The sequence below is a fragment of the Colletotrichum phormii genome (genome assembly GCF_030913505.1).
Source record: "Colletotrichum phormii strain CBS 102054 chromosome Unknown BDP81scaffold_30, whole genome shotgun sequence".
Lineage (NCBI taxonomy): Eukaryota > Fungi > Ascomycota > Sordariomycetes > Glomerellales > Glomerellaceae > Colletotrichum > Colletotrichum phormii.
This window is the reverse complement of record NW_026851472.1, coordinates 435,476-451,146: the sequence shown is the minus strand read 5'-3', so window position 1 is coordinate 451,146 and position 15,671 is coordinate 435,476. Positions and strand designations below refer to the sequence as shown.

Genomic DNA, 15,671 nt, shown 5'->3' with positions numbered 1-15,671 from the left:
AAATCCCCTTTCGTGACGAGCGATCAATCAGTCTTTGGAAACAAACCGAAAGCTAACTTTGTTTACAGTTTGATATTGTTGTCGCTATTGATGACAAGGGTGGGGAGACGGTGGCTTCCATCAGCTACTGGGATCAGAGCATGACGAGGGCGGATGCTGAGAGGGTGGCGGAGGATTACCATCTCTCCCTGTCGCGAATTGTTTTTTCCGTGGGGATTTCTTCATTGGCATAGTAGATTGATATAAATTTTCTTAGTGTGTGTGTGTGTGGTTTCAGTTTTCTAGGATACTCTAATAACATATGAACGCTTCAACCTACCGTGGCACTGGCGACCCTTATTTCCCCTTGGGGAAAGTGACATGCTTGTAGATGCAAGGACCTGGAATACGGACTTCGAATGATTACAGGTGATGCAGCGACTGAATGCAAATCAAGAACATACCTTCATCGAGAACACACCGACTGACATCTAGGTGAGATAAGAGCAGAATACCTCATGTTTTACACTCCAGACATACAAGTCCAAAAGACCACCAAAAAGGCAAAAGAGGTCACCCCCACCGGTCCCCGGTGGCGAAGGGGGGCTACATCTCTTGGTGCACCTGCCGGGACTCGAACACGGGACCTCTCAAAGCCTTCACCGAGTAGGCTTGTGGACTTGAACCACTCCACCAACCAGCCAGTTTTGACCTGACCCCCGGGGGACGCCTGCTGGCTGGTGTCAGGAATGGAGTTGAGGGAGTATATGAAGGCTTCTTGTGCTTTCAGATGGAAGGCAAAAGGGTCACGTGTAGAAGAGACGGTCGATGGGGACTCGGGAGGGAAGGTACGGCAGGTGCTGTCAGGATCGTACCTTCCGTACCTTATGATGAAGCCGGAAGTGAATTAGTCATCTGGCAGACTTCATGTCGTGACAGCGGTTACATCCTTTCTTTCGCATAGGGGAAAGAAGAGAATGGGGTTCATGTCGATATAGACGGCAGCCACAGTGACATGGGAGGTCCCGCTTGATGGCCTGGAAAGTGGCTATCCCACTCAGAACGGCAGTTATCTTTTTCCATTACTCCGCCAGAGTCGAGGCTAGTATTGCAATTATTCTATTGCCAATGGCATGACAACCTTTGTCATCCTGAACAAGATGTTGGATGCGATATTGGGAGCGAGGGGTCTTCATGAAAACTGTTCAGTCAAAAGCACCCGTCATCACCATATGCAAAGAGAGAAACATCGCGCCTCGTATATCCCAATCGGGACCGATCCCCGCCTCAACCGTAAGCTGCATCGACCATGCCGTTGCAACGGTTACACCCGCCAAGGCACCGGTAAGCTTATCGGGATGTAGATCGGCTTTGGGAACTCTTTCCAATGCGGGGAGATGTCTAAGCGAGACAGGGGTCCTTGATCTAGAGAGACGTTGTTGACGGTTTCTACCTCAATGTGGAGCACTGGAGAACGAGAAGCAAAGACGAAGGGGAGGAGGAGAAGTAGTTAAGACACAGACTCCCAGGTCTAGAGGCTTGAGATGAATCAAAAGGATTCCTCGCCTCTACCCTCCAAAGCATTTTCCCAAACATACTCTCCCCACCGCAAACATCATGATCCTTTCCACAATCACAACTCTAACAACCCTCCTCCTTCTCCTCAAAACCACCGCCCAACCCGCCCAAAACGGAACCTACGCCTACATCATAATCGGCTCCGGCCCAGGCGGCGGCCCTCTAGCATGCAACCTCGCCCGCGCAGGCCACCCAACCCTCCTCCTCGAAGCAGGCGACGACGAACGCGACATCCGATCAGTCATCGCAAACGGCGGGTACTTCATCACGCCCACCAACAGCTGGTCCTTCTTTGTGCGCCATCACCCGGACGAAGAGGTCGAGCTGCGGAATAACCACCTCACGTGGCGGCTGCCCTCCCAGAATGGAGCTTGTATTGGACCATACTGGGTCGGGAACGCGGCGAGGGCGCCTGAGGGGGCGGAGTTGTTGGGGGTGTGGTATCCGCGCGGTGCGACGGTGGGAGGGTCGAGTGTTACGAATGCGATGGCGACGTGATTGCCGAATGATGCGCATTTGGATTTTGTGCAGAATGTTACGGGGGATGCTTCGTGGAAGTGAGTCTTTTGCTACACTGTCATGTGTGAAGGCATGTTGAAATTGTCTGGGCTGGCAAGCTGACCTGAGTATGGGAAAGCCACAAGAACATTTGGCGAATCTTTGAGAGGATCGAGAAGAACAATTATCTGCCAGAAGGCACGCCAGGTCACGGATTCAACGGCTACTTTAACACGAATCTCGGCAATGGGTCGCAGTATCTCAACAACCCTGGTTTGATGGACATTCTCAAGTCACACTTGCGGTCCATTGGGAAAGATCCAGAGAAGGTCATCGAGATGGTGGGCAGTGACGGGAACTTCCTCAGCGAGGATAGAGACACGACGGGGGGCATATGGGGGCTGTCGTTCCATGCGACGGACAAATGGGAGCGGTACAGCTCTCGCACATACATCTACGAGACCCTAGCGGCCAAGAACGCAGATGGCTCTCCCAAGTGGCCGCTGACTTTGTCGACGAATTCTCTGTCAACGAAGGTCCTGTTTGAAGAGACAGATGGCGAAAAGCCTAGGGCCGTGGGAGTTGAGTATTTGGCAGGCAATTCCACCTACGGCGCCGACGTGCGACACAATGCGTCGACGACAGGCGAGACGCGGCGAGCAATGGCATCTGGCGAAGTGATCGTCGCAGGCGGTGCCTTCAACTGGCCTCAACTACTACAGCTTAGCGGCATCGAGGTCGTGGCAGACTTGCCGGGCGTGGGGCGAAACCTTCAAGATAACCAAGAGTTTCCGGTCGTGGGACACGCCCAGCTCAACCTGACAGCTACTCCGAACCCCAACGAGCCGATCTGCGCAAAGGGAAGCCCCGGAGACCCATGCGAAGAGCTGTGGCGGCAGGGAAAGGGCCCGTACATGCGGCCTGGATACAACTCGAACGCGTTACTTCTCAAGTCCAACTTTTCGCTGACAGGAGAACGAGATGTCTTCGTGTTCAGCTGGCCGAGGGCATTCCGCGGATTCTGGCCTGAGGTGCAGCAGCCGGAGCTTCTCGATCCTCCGAAAGCCATTGGCTTCTCGACCGTTAAGATGCACCCGCAGAACACGGCCGAATACATCAAGATCAAGTCTGCAGACCCGACGGAACCACCGCAGATCAACTTTGAGCTCTACAAGGAAGGCGCCGAGACGGACTTAGAAGCGATAGCTGAGGTGGTGGCGTGGGGCCGACGGAGCATGCGCGACGTTCAAGGTCCGTGGGGTCCGGTAGAACCAGCTGAACCTCCATGCTCGCGGATCGAAAGTGACGGCAGGTGCGGTGACGCGGACCCGGAGTCGGACAAGAATTGGATCCGGGAGCAGACTTTTGGACATCGTCCTACAGGGACGTGCAAGATGAGCACGGCGGGTGATGGCATGGCGGCAGTGAATTCTGAGTTTCGGGTGTTTGGTGTGGACGGGCTGAGGGTCGTCGACGTGAGCGTGTTCCCGCGGACTCCCGGAGCGTTTCCTGCCGTGGTGACCTTTATCATTAGCCAGAAGGCGTCGGATGTGATGCTGGAAGGTGTAGCAACATCGAAGCCGTGAAGGATGATGGTGGTAGGTCGAGGTAGATAGATGAGACGACGTTACGCGGGGTGCTAACTTTTAGAGAGTTCAAAGTTCTTCCATGCATGCAAGCAAGGTGAAGTGCGAAATGCCAGCCACGAGCCACGTCGCCCTGGCGTCGCGTCGCAACACAACTGGATGGGAGTGTCGCAGTGTATCCTCACTATTGTCGCGTCGTATCCGTAACGGAGATCGTCATCTGGTCTTTTTTCCGTTGGGGAATCTATGTGGCTCGGGATGGGATGAAGGGAGCATTCAGGTCAGGGTCGTCTGATGTTCTGGAGCCTTCCAGTAGGTGGGATAATTTGCACAGCCACAGCCACCCCAGCCCATGGCACGAGCTCCTCTTATCCGCAGGCGATGACGTTTGGGAACAAGCCACGTGATGATAAGAGATAAGAGATAAGGATAAGGATATGTTGGATATGAGTTATCCAAGCGATTTGGATAACCAGGATATGAGTTATCCAACATATCCAAACAAGGACACTGTCCAGCACAAGGGACATGTTCAGAATCAGGACTTGTATATAGGATGGACTTGAGCCGGACTCTAGGACAGACTTCCCATAGCTTCTTCAGCAATTAACTTCGTATCAGATCTTATGATCGCTTTCAGCTATCTTCCCTGAGAATCTCTTTGACAAGACTACGATTGATCACCGAAGCCTTACCTACCTTACGACTTACAGATATAGCTTCCCTGAAGCTATTCCCGCCTACGATACTGTTACCAGTTCCGCAGCCTCAACTTCTGCAAACATACCTCACTACGACTAGCTGGCCGTAACATAAGATTTATATATAATAACTATAGACTTAAGCCGGGCTTAAAAATAAACTTCATATAACTAAGTTAACGTAGCTCTTTGGTAATTAACTTTATGTTAGATTTTTGTTGGTATCACAGGCGTGATACATTTCCTCATGAGGGTGTATCTTCGGCAACAATCACGTCGATATCCGTGATAATTGCTGTTGTTCTTGTTGTTCCTTCTTCCTATTTACATTGTGGGCAGGGGCCGGTCGAAGTAGGTGGTGACGGCCTGGGTGGTTGCCCCACCTTAACCGGCTGTGATGACTAAGCCAGTTGTCCCACTTCGCCCAGGGCAGGCGCCAGCCAGCCCACGATACCTGCCCATTGCTCCTTATCAGCCTTGCTGTTCCGACAATAACTAATATAATTCTATATAATTCGACAGCTAGCAAGCTAGCTTGCCGCCTCCATTTTACGTGGACGTGAGCCTCTAATCGCCGGATGCAGTAAGTCCTAACGACTGCCGCGGAACTAATTGACTCCGTGACAATGAATGCGAGGGCAGATGAAACGATATATCCGGGATCTATTATTTAATTCCCGTGAGCGCAAGCTACAAAGTCCAAAGGATGCTCGAGTCGGCATGAAGCATCCCGTACGCTCACTGGGCGCGCATGCATGATCCAGGTTACGTTGGTCACTGTCACGGGCCAGAGCCCGGTTGAGATCTCCGGCTCTGCCGGAGCTACCATTCTGCCGCAGTACACCGCCGAGTCCGGGCATATCATGCCATAGCTGTATGACGGAAACTATATGTACCCACAACTACCTAAATGCAGTAGAGGGATCTCTCTTTTGTATATGGCGCAACGGTACAATTCCGAATTCTGTCACTGTACGCGAACCCCTGTAATTCCTCCTTTTCCCCCTCAGCTTAGAATAGTCAATCGACGGCACCTCTACGTTGAACAAGCCTAGGGGCCAGCCCCTTACAGTCACCAAGGCTGTACTGTCACTCGAGTACTCGAGTGACAGTTCGCTGACGATAGAATGTACTGAGGCTGTTTCCAGAGACAAGGCCTGCGAGCATGAACAAAATGAAGCGCATAGCTGCGTCAGACAAGTACGGGCTGTGAGCCCCCGAAGATCATAGACTCGTCTTAACTTTAATCACATCAATACTTTTAGCAGCTCCCGGCCATGCCAGCATAAGGCTACGACATATACAACGTATTAGTTCGTATGATTGTAAATACATTGCAAAAACTGTGTTGTCTCGTTCCGATCAATCACGTTATGTTTATCACACTTCCGGTCCTCCTCAGCTGATCGACTGGTCTCGCTCTCAAAATTCTTTTCCCAAGTATCAACTCTCTAATAGCGGTAACAACACCTTCGAACCAGTCAACTGGTAAACCTGTTCAACGTCTTCTTTCGAGATCCCAAATACCCGTCCCGTCACATTTGGAACCCAGTGACCAATCAGCTTCTCCGGCTTCACTGACTGCTTGCTCAAAGTATCTGTCAAAAACTCACGATACGCGTCAACGTCACGGCGCAAAAGTGACGAATGAAACAGGGCATCACCGCCCTTTAACGGCTTAGCAAACTGCGTCTGCCGGAGCTCCAAGGGGCCACTGTTCTGGCCTTCATACGCAACGAGCTTGGAAGCACACGTCTCAACAGCAGCCTCCACGTCCCATGACGCCGCGGCCTCTAGAACGTCGATGAACAGCGCCAACGCACGTTTAGTTCCCGAGCAGACGAACTGTACGTTGACAACGTCGTAGCTGACGATTTCAAGGAACTCACTCGTGCGAGAGCTAACGCTCTGGACGACAGCGTGCAGGTCATCCTCGGTGAAGCCTCCTTCTGACCGCACCTTGGACGGGTTGACAGCGACCATGGCATACGGCAACTGCCTCTCAGCGTCATGGTGCATCGAAGGCTGCATAAGGAGTCCGCGGTACCACGTAATGGCCGCAAGCTCCTCGGTGGACATGGCGTCGCCCATTGTCGACAGCGCGGCATACTCGCCCAGGGAATGGCCCGCGAAGAGGGGACCGTTGCCGTTGTCGCTATCCAAGGGGGTGGGAACTAGCTCGTGCGCGGCCAGGTCCGCAAACCGCGCCTTGGAAGACACAGCCAGGGCGGGCTGCGCGAACTCGCTCGCGAAGATGAGGCCATCTGGGTGACGGAAGGTGTAAGATTTGGTCGTCTTGCTGATTCCAGCAAAGAGTTTATGTGCGGTACCGTCTGGGCTCTTGAGTGCCATGTCGATGTATTTTTGGCGCAGGATGCGGCCCCGGCGGCCGTGGAAGTAAACTGTCAGTTCTTTGGGGTTCTCGCGGACAATGGCGCTCAGCAGGAAACCTTCAGGGGGTGGTGTGATGATCAGCATTGATATTATGGAGAAAGAGAAGCAATGGCAAACAATGGACTTCAGTCCCGAGGAAACTTACCAAAATTCGACTCGAAATATTGGTCGGCTTTGTCCCATACCTCTCTCGCACTGGGGCTGGATTCGAAAAGATCCATCCCCATACTTACCTCCTGCGAACCCTGCCCTGTGAACACGTATGCGGTGCGTGGCTCCTCTATCTCTGCCTCCGCTGTGAGGACGACGTCGTCAGTCCCGGCGAGGACTGCCTCAAGCTCAATCACCTTGCGGCCCGATAACATGGCGACATGACGCAGCTTCACGGCGATGCTGTTCCCTGGTGACACCGTGCCGACGAAGGAAACCTGATAAGCATGAGTTCTCCCTTTGCCCCCGTACCAGCGGTTGAGGGCCGCGTGTACTGTCGCGCTTATCCACATGGCCGGAACGATGGTCCCGGAGAGGCCACAGTACGCCGCGAAGCTCTCTGAAACATGGATCGGGTTGAATTCGCCTGACATGCGGGCGTACGCTTCTGGGATGGGTGTAAAAGGGAGAATAACTGGTTCGCTGTTGAGTTGCATGGGGTTCTCTAGTGCAACCGAGGCTCCTAAGATCCTGCCTTTTCTCTGCAGATAGCTTTGGATGGGTGAGCTTTGCGAGCCGGCTGACAGCGAGTCAACGGCTCCGATTGTTTGTTCCCCGTCCTTGGTGACAGCGTGTAAGGCTCCGAACGTATGGATTGAGCTGACGGTGTTTTCATCTTTGAAATGTGTCAAAGTCTCCAAGTGAAAGTTCACCTTGAGACCGTCGAAGAGTGTGAGATTGACGCTCTGATCGAGGGTAATGAAACTCCTGGAGGAGAGGACGGCCGCATCTGTAGCATTTCTGAGGTGAACCTGGGTGGTCGGTAGAGCACAGGTCTCGAATGTCCTATGATGATCTTGGAACTTGCCACGAATCAAGAACCGGGATAAGACTTCTATCATCGGCGATTCCTTGCGTGTGATGATACATCTGATACTCACAATCTTTCCCTTGGGTTGGTTACGGATGGAGACAATAGAAGATTGACTCGCAACGGTATCTCCCTCTCGTAATACGGAGCCAAGAGACTTGAACCTATTTGAGAGGTGCACCAGTCTAGAAAGGTCGCCGTCAACGATGCCCGAACACATTGGTTGGACGATAGCCTTCCAACCGAGAATGATTGCAAAATCCAAAGGCACAGTCCAGATACCGCTCTTGCTCACTGGTGCCGCTATGCCTCCCGAAATAGCCACAAACTCCTGGATCATCCCGCGGGTAATTGTCGTGTCATCGCCAGTGAAAGTGATGGCTGCAATCTCTTCAGGGCTCGATTCCCCGTTCGCTGCCGGCATCGCCCCATGGCCAATCCAGGTTCGCCAAAAGAATGCTCTGATAGAATCGCTCTTTCCCTCCTGGCATTCTCGAATAGGGGCGTACCCTGTCTCGGGGTGGTATTGGAACCTCAGGTTCAGACAGGCGGGACGTCCCGTGACTGTCTTCCGGTTGATTATGCCAACCAGAATGATCCGAGATGATGGGGACTCGAGGCCGATCTCGGCAACGAGTTCGTTCTGTTTGTCAAGAATCGAGATTTTGGTGCGTTCGGATGAATTTGGCAAAGACAACTTGAACTTGAAGCCTGATACCGGCTTCAATAGATGTCTCATGGCGTTCGGTAGGAAGCGGTGGTTGCCCGAGACCACTGACTCGGTATTCAAGAGAGCATAGCGCCATGACCGCTCTGTGCCTGCAAGAAATCGACACCAGACGTCTGTCGTAGGTGGCTCGATGTCTGGGTACGGAAGAATATGGTATGTGATGCCCTTGGGATCTCTGGTTGACACGACACCAGGTGGGATCTGTACCGGAGGCAGCTCGGCGGCACCGCCGAATGATTCAATGACTGGAATCGCATCGGCATTGCTCCCGTAATCAGCTTTGAGAATTCCATCAATCATGCCAAAGTTGATACCGCAAAGCATCTCACAGATGGGTCGATTGATGGTCTCCGAAGTGGAAAATGCCGCGGCCACTGGTCCTTGGGGAATGAGAGTACGTTCAACGTCACCATCGACCAGCGCCTCGGAATCCTCGAATTGCCAGAACGAGTCTTTCTTGCAGTATGTTTCGAAATTGTCGTCCAGAACCGGGATGAAAGGAACCGGTTTCTGCCCTGCCTGGAGACATAGACTGAGAAAATGCTCTACATCTTCGACAGAGAGCAAGCGTCGACCTGCTCCAGGGCAGAGCTCTGACAGCTTGGAAAGGTATTCATGCGGTCGATTCGCCAGTGTATGATATTCATTCAGATCCGACACTCGCTGGCTCCCAGAACCTACATGTAGGAATCGGGACACGAGGCGACGGCAAAAGTCAGACACAAGAGCCAGATATGACAGGTCTACCCAGCGATGACATCCTCCTTTACTCGGGCGATAGAGTAGCTGGAGTAAGCGCGATGTGACTTCCAAGTATGTCATGTCGCCAAGATCGACAGGTCTGCCTTCGCTCAATCCAAACCAAACTTTTTGAAAATCGCGATTCAACCTGTCGATGATGTAGTTCTTCTTGCTCACCAGAACGACTAGCCGCTGACCACGAGGCTTGCTGAAGATGTCTCGGTCGAGCTCGGCCCAGAACTGGGCCCCGCGGGTAGCGACAACATGGATAGGCTGGCCCATCTCGGAAGTGACCCTCAGAATCGAGCCGGCACCGCTGCGTGAGCTCATCGTACCCTCCCACTGATGATTCTGGACACCACGCGCCGCTGCTATAGCGGTCTTGGCCTTTCGGGATGTGTGGGCTTCCCGAGCAACCATCATGCTGCTGCCGTAGAGGATACCATCGAAGGGCATGGGAGCATGGCCAAAGGTTTCGCTCCATGATCCGTCAAGATACGGTAGCGTGTCGATGCCGCTGGGATCTCCAAAGCCGCTCCCAGCTACGAGAATGACATTAGCCAACGCGCGGATCCTGCTGTACGTCCGCAGGATAGGGTCGTGGAAGTCCTCGCACGAGTGGCCACCGTCACCACGACTACCTGTCCACTGCAAGATAACAGGAAAGCCCGGATTTGCCTTCGCGATGTTGAGTACAGCCTCGATGGCCTCCTCGGAATTCGGCTTGAATGATACGTGCCGGATCCCAAGACCTATGAACTCCGCCACGATCTCCGTCTCAGGAACGCCAGCCCCGATCGAGACGCCATCAATGTTGATGCTCTCGAGCCGCAGGCGTCGAATTGTACGGATCTGCCAGGCGAGAGACCTCGGGTTCAGGGGGAGTAGATTGACGGTGATACCGCGCCCAGGAGGACATTCGTCGGCTAGCTTTCGCAGCGCTGCGTCCATGATGGCTTCGTCGTGGTAGCCACCGCCGGCGAACTCGATATGAAATCCGGCTCTCATTGCCGATGAAACGAAATCAACGTGCATAGTTGTGGGCGTCATCCCGCCAATAATGATGGGTGGGAGGCCGAGGAGTCGGCTGAGACGGGTGTTGACGAACGTCTCCTGTACCGAGTTCTTGACCAGCTTCGGTTGATATGAAGCTGCCCAGTTAGGGTTGTAGGTGATTAGGCTACCGCAGTCGAAGATTTCCATCAAGCAACCGATCTCAGGATCGTTAGACGTGAGCGAGCCAGCACTGAGAATTCGTACGCCACGCCCCTGCTTATTTCTAGCAGTCAAGCCGCCGATGCCACTACTCCCAGCGGGACCGAAGTCAATGATATGAGTGCAGCCTGGAAACGCGGTGCTCTTTTCCCATTCAACCCGTTGGGAGCAAACCATGCGTACCAAAGCGGGAATCAGATTCTGGGCTTCCTGACTCCTCCATCTAACATCAAGTCCGTCGGAGGTGTCATAGACGGGTATAAAAAGGTTGGCCGGGTGCATCACCACACCCTCAAGATCGGAGGAGATCTTTTCGACGACGGCATCAAGATGGCTACTATGCAAAGGTGCGCAAATGGAGAGGAACTGGCAAGAAAACTGCTTCTTCCTCTTGGAGAATGGAGTTCGCACCTCGTCATCCCCTGAGACGGCCCTGAGAGGCCTCAGTTTTTTGTTCAGGGCATAAAGAGTCGAGGGAGGTCCCGCAAAGACAAAGTCATCTCGGCCATTTGCGAATGCCATCTGGACACGAGCATGGCTTGGGAGATAGGAGTTGAGCTCCGCGACAATATCCTGTAGTTGGTTATGGCCTAGGCCACAGATACTGAGCATGGGAGACGGATGTCCCTCATCATGAGCGAGTGAGTCGTAGATAGCCTTGGGATTAACTGTCTCTGTCGAAAAGACCTCCTGGGTCCTTAAGCCAATGTAGTAAAGGACTTGAAGTGCACCCAAAGCGTTGCTATGAAACGACTCCCACGAGTCCGAAGATGCAATAGCAGCCGCAGTAATTATGCTATGGCTGTGACCTGATATCCCACGGAAGTTCGCGATAAGTTGTCCCGGGGTCAATCCGAGAGTGCGACAGATGACGGCAACGCGTGACAGCTGGATAAGGCCGATGAGCGGAAAGCTGACACTCGGCGTCGTCATATCTGCCGGAGCGGTATCTGGATGGTGGAGCCACTCCAAAATGCTGATTGTCGGACGATGTGGAAGCATCTCATCATCTCCCGCCGGTGCTTTTGATAGCTTACTGAGGAGTTTCGTTGACGCGTTGAACAGGTTGTACAAGAAGCCATCGTACGTGTCATTGAGCTGCTTCAGCTCCTTAAAGTACTTATTTGTGATTCCCTGCCCACCTAGAACCGCAAACAAGCCAACGGATCCATCGGCTGCCGCTTTGAGCACAGCAGACGTCGTCGGTCGTTGAATTAGGCGTGGAATTGCTTCCTTTGCGGCGTAAAATGTGCGTAGCAGCGCTAGCTTCGCCGTTTCGTTGAGCTGGAGACCGCAGACGAGCGTGTGTACATTTTGAGAGCCGATGCACTCGAACTCAAAGTAGTCTAGGAGGGAGCGGGCGACGGGCTCTGCGGATCTGCCGACACCGAGACAGAACTCGAGGAACTGGGCAACGAGCTCGATAACGGTGAGCTGACTAGAAGAGGACTCTAGGGTCTCTACTTCCCCCAGTGTCTCAAGATACTGATCTCGAAGGACACTGGCTTCGCCATATGCACTAATGGGTATTGGGACGGACACCCGAGAGGTTTTGTGGCATATCTGAAGTGGCAGAAACATATCCTCTTCCCCAGCAAAGCCGGAGCAGGAGGACTTGTTGCTTGGGGTAACAAAGTCGATGCCGTTTTCAGAGACGCAGGTCGCTGGGGTACTGAGGTCAGGGCTGGTTGGGGATGAGAAGAAGTCGCTGTGGCCCGAGACGGAAGAGGGTGTTGACGGGTGTGTGGTGCTCTCTAGGGAGTGGAAGCGGGTCAGGTTGAGCGCCGCCATGGGGAGGGTATGTACTGGGGCTGAGAAGGCCATTATTGCTATAATGACATGGAGCTTGGGGTATGATTCCACGAAAGGACAGTGTCTAAGCAAGAAGCGAGTTATGGAAGTTGAATGCAGCAGAGGTGTATTGTGGGAGCTGTGGTGGACCCTGATCTGCGTCGAAGAAAAGAGACATGAAGCCGTTACATCTTCAGGATTTGGTGCAAGACCACATGTATCTATGTCGAAAGTAGGCCAAAGGGGTGAGCGAAAGGCCGCATTACTTATCACCCGAGAGCATAGGACAAATAATGGACGTTATGGTCATGTATACAACTTTTGAGTGATATACTATGGTTGGTGAAGATCGAAAGGCAGCTATAAAGAAAGCGTGTTTTGATAAGAAGCGCATGACCAGATCAATTCGTCAAGACTGGAAACGACGAAGCGAGTTTAACACACTTGCTGCGCCGGAGGGCATTTCCGACGGGTAGGTACTCAAATGCCATGGTAAGGTTCATGGCCACTTGCAACTCGGACACAACGTGATTGGTGGAGCATTCCCGATGGAGTGAATGCAATAAAAACCCCAGGTCCCCTTGCTCACTGCCCATTCTTCTCTTGAACGCCCGCAAGCAAAAGAGGTTGCCTGGAGCTCATGACCCTTGCACCAGTAACAAGCTATTGCAAAGACATGCTCTTGCAGGGTCTAGAACATAGTGCGGGGCTATCCGCTTTGTCGGGAGATTCTAGTCCACATATCGCCCATGTTTACAACCTTCTTGTTCATTGGAGGGTGCGGGTGGCAGCCGGAAGCCAAGGTACGGGCAGCGGATCGAGGCACCCAACAGGTAGCCCAAAGGCCCTGAAGTATTTGTCGAATGAGGGACTCCGACTGTGCGTGACTAGCGAGTAGCCGCCTTGCGGCGTCTTGCGGCCCGAAGCAAGCCTTCGTTGGCGAGGCGGTGCGCGCTTTCGTCCTGTACGAAGGCTTCACTCCATCCGCGAAGGGACCGATGAGATGGGGAGTGGGAGGGGGGGTCTGAGCAATGGACAGGGCCAGAAGACGCCAACAACCCCCATATCCCAAATTCGAAATCCCATCGGTTCCCAACAGTAGAGGGCAAGACTATCCTTTATAACGAAGGCGCATCTTGCGAAGGGGCAAGACCGAAGTCTGGTATTCGCTATGCCGGCAGCTAACGTTTCATTCTTGTCCGTACAAACAGAGAAGAGACTGGAACGAAGGATTCTAACGTGATCCAGCACGATTGATCAACGCCTCGGGAGCCGGCCTAACCCGCTACTTCCGAGGTACTGGACTCATGCCACCGGATCGCTCGGTCACCCCCAACCGAAGCGAAATGCTTGCCAGAATGTCGGTGGGCTTGCTGTGCCTCTCATTATGCTGTAGACGGTGCAGGTAGCCTGCAACCCTCAGCAGTTGCGAGGAGGGTGAGACTGAAATGGCAGGTCAGTGTTGATTCATTTCGAGTCGGTTGCGGACGTTGATTGCTTGTAGGCACTTGGATAGGTACAGACCATGCCGAGACAAGGTAAGATAAGGCATTTCTGAGCTATTGCAACTTGCAGCTTTCGCTGGCCTGCTTTGACACGAGGGTTACGTGATTCTGTCTCCATCAACACAGCTAGGGGAGACAGCAAAATTGCCCGCGCGTGGGTAAGAATAGTCACACACGGAGGCCGTATCCGTTGGAGGGACCATGTATTCTTTTCGGGATAGTTGTTCGAGTCTTGATCAAAGGCAGCGAATATTTCATATCCCCAGGGTCCTGCCAAAAACAATGATGATGATCGTCCTTATCCCAACCCTTTCTGGATCACGATCATCGATCGGCTCTGCACTCACCGTCATCTCCACTCCCATAATGTCTAACATCGCATTTGAAGATTTACTTCTTTGCTCCACCTCGAAAGATCGTCAACAGTTCAGCCCTACTCTCCATTTTTCGCGTGCCCAGGTTTTCTCCAAGAAAGCCAAGAGCCTAGTCGACCTTATTACACACCAATACTGGTGGCACCGCCCAGGCCGTGCCTGTAGCACTAGTAACAACTTCAACCCACACGAAATACACCCGCCTCTTGACGCTTGGAGCATCGCGATCACCTCAAGTCCTAGTTACACCACGACGCCATCCACAAGTGGTGGAGAAACGTGTAATTTTGGGCTGCTGGAAAACAAGCGCCAGCAATTTGAAGGAACTTCATCAGTTCTTTTGCAAATTTTTTATCATCACGACAAGGAAGAAGACATATGCAATGGGCAGGAAGGACAGTTCCTCGTCGGGAGAAGCCAAACGGCGTCGAGCCATCACCAACGCACAGAGGCGAGCCCTTCGCGTCTGGTTCTACGACCAGTCTCAGGGTCCCAAGACACAGGCCGACGCTTCGGTGTGGTGGCACGAGGCCTATGGCTACTACCTCAACTCGAGCACCGTCAGCGAGATCCTCAGCTACAAGTACGACTTTCTCGAAGCGGACCCCTACGCCGCGGGCATGGGCGGACCTGCTGACGACGACGAGAGGAAGCGGGAACGGTCGGCCAAGTGGGAGGAGCTCGAAGAGGAGCTCATCAAGTGGATGCTCTGCTACGAGTCCATTGCCGGCGAGGGCAGCGTTACCAACAGCATGCTGTGCCAGCGCGGTGCCGAGCTGTGGTACACCCTCCCCTGCTACCAGGGACTACCGGTACCAAAGTGGAGCGAGGGGTGGAGGACCCGGTTCAAGGCGCGGTATAAGCTACGCCGGTACAAGATGCTCACTGAGATGGCGAATACATTTTCGTCCGACGATTACTCGTCTGGCGCGTCGTCCTCAGCGGGTTCAGCTTATGGTTCCATCTCGTATGGCTAATGCTGGATTAGGGGGGCTTTTGAGCCGACATTGAGAATCGTTTGGCTTGAAGACTGTTGGAATAGGCCTACATTAGGCAGCAGGAGGTTGCTGCCACGGTCCGTTCCAGCCACGGTGGTCCGTGTGGCTCAGCCACACGAGGGTATACCCCAGACTTCCTGCCGCCGCTGGCACCTAGTTAGACTTCCACTAAACAACAAGAACAACAAGCAATATCACCACCACAGTCGGTGATCGTTGCTACCCACGATACTCGAGTATTTCCTTTTCCACCTGTGAATCCAACAAAGACACTTGTCGGGTTGGGAGTTTAGCGTTTGCTTTGGAGAAGGAGATTGCAAGGTTACCTTTTTTTCCCTGCATTCGGTTGAGTTCATCCGGTGATTGCATGCACCTGCCAGAACCTGCATGCCGATTTTGTCTCCAGCCTGATGAGAGTGGTTGGTTGTTTTTCGAATGCTGGTTGTTTTGGATGCTCCGAGGTAGCCAAAGTTGTTAGATAATCGATGTCTATTAGATGCAATACACCTGGGGTTCATTGATCAAAGAGTGATTGTTGTGCTTGATTGAGGGATTCTTCC

At 53.1% G+C, this 15,671-nt stretch overlaps 4 protein-coding genes across 4 annotated transcripts in view; 3 read left to right on the top strand and 1 right to left on the bottom strand.

The window, feature by feature from the left end:
* Positions 1-233, top strand: part of BDP81DRAFT_454698 (uncharacterized protein) — a gene marked incomplete at both ends in the record, with an annotated part of 28,008 nt that extends 27,775 nt beyond the window's left edge. The window contains one exon of the mRNA XM_060592974.1: positions 69-233. Within this exon, the coding sequence (XP_060439301.1) occupies positions 69-233 (165 nt within the window). The remainder of the gene's footprint in view (positions 1-68) is intronic.
* A 1,363-nt stretch (positions 234-1,596) lies between these two features.
* On the top strand, positions 1,597-3,641 carry BDP81DRAFT_454697 (GMC oxidoreductase; the record flags this gene model as incomplete). Its single annotated transcript, XM_060592973.1, has 3 exons — positions 1,597-2,016; positions 2,089-2,114; positions 2,195-3,641. The coding sequence occupies 3 exons, from the start codon at positions 1,597-1,599 to the stop codon at positions 3,639-3,641; spliced, it is 1,893 nt and encodes a 630-aa protein (XP_060439300.1).
* A 2,144-nt stretch (positions 3,642-5,785) lies between these two features.
* Positions 5,786-12,024, bottom strand: BDP81DRAFT_384948 (acyl transferase domain-containing protein; the record flags this gene model as incomplete). The annotated part of the gene is made up of 2 exons (XM_060586964.1): positions 5,786-6,792; positions 6,882-12,024. 2 exons carry the CDS (start codon positions 12,022-12,024, stop codon positions 5,786-5,788), a joined length of 6,150 nt encoding a protein of 2,049 aa, XP_060439299.1.
* A 1,974-nt stretch (positions 12,025-13,998) lies between these two features.
* Positions 13,999-15,090, top strand: BDP81DRAFT_505618 (uncharacterized protein). The gene has a single exon (XM_060595646.1). The coding sequence runs from the start codon at positions 14,022-14,024 to the stop codon at positions 14,748-14,750; it is 729 nt and encodes a 242-aa protein (XP_060439298.1). The 5' UTR covers positions 13,999-14,021; the 3' UTR covers positions 14,751-15,090.
* The last annotated feature ends 581 nt before the right edge of the window (positions 15,091-15,671 follow it).

Coding starts and splice junctions, on each gene's coding strand:
- BDP81DRAFT_505618 (XM_060595646.1), top strand. CDS start 14,022: ATGATGATGATCGTCCTTATCCCAACCCTTTCTGGATCACGATCATCG.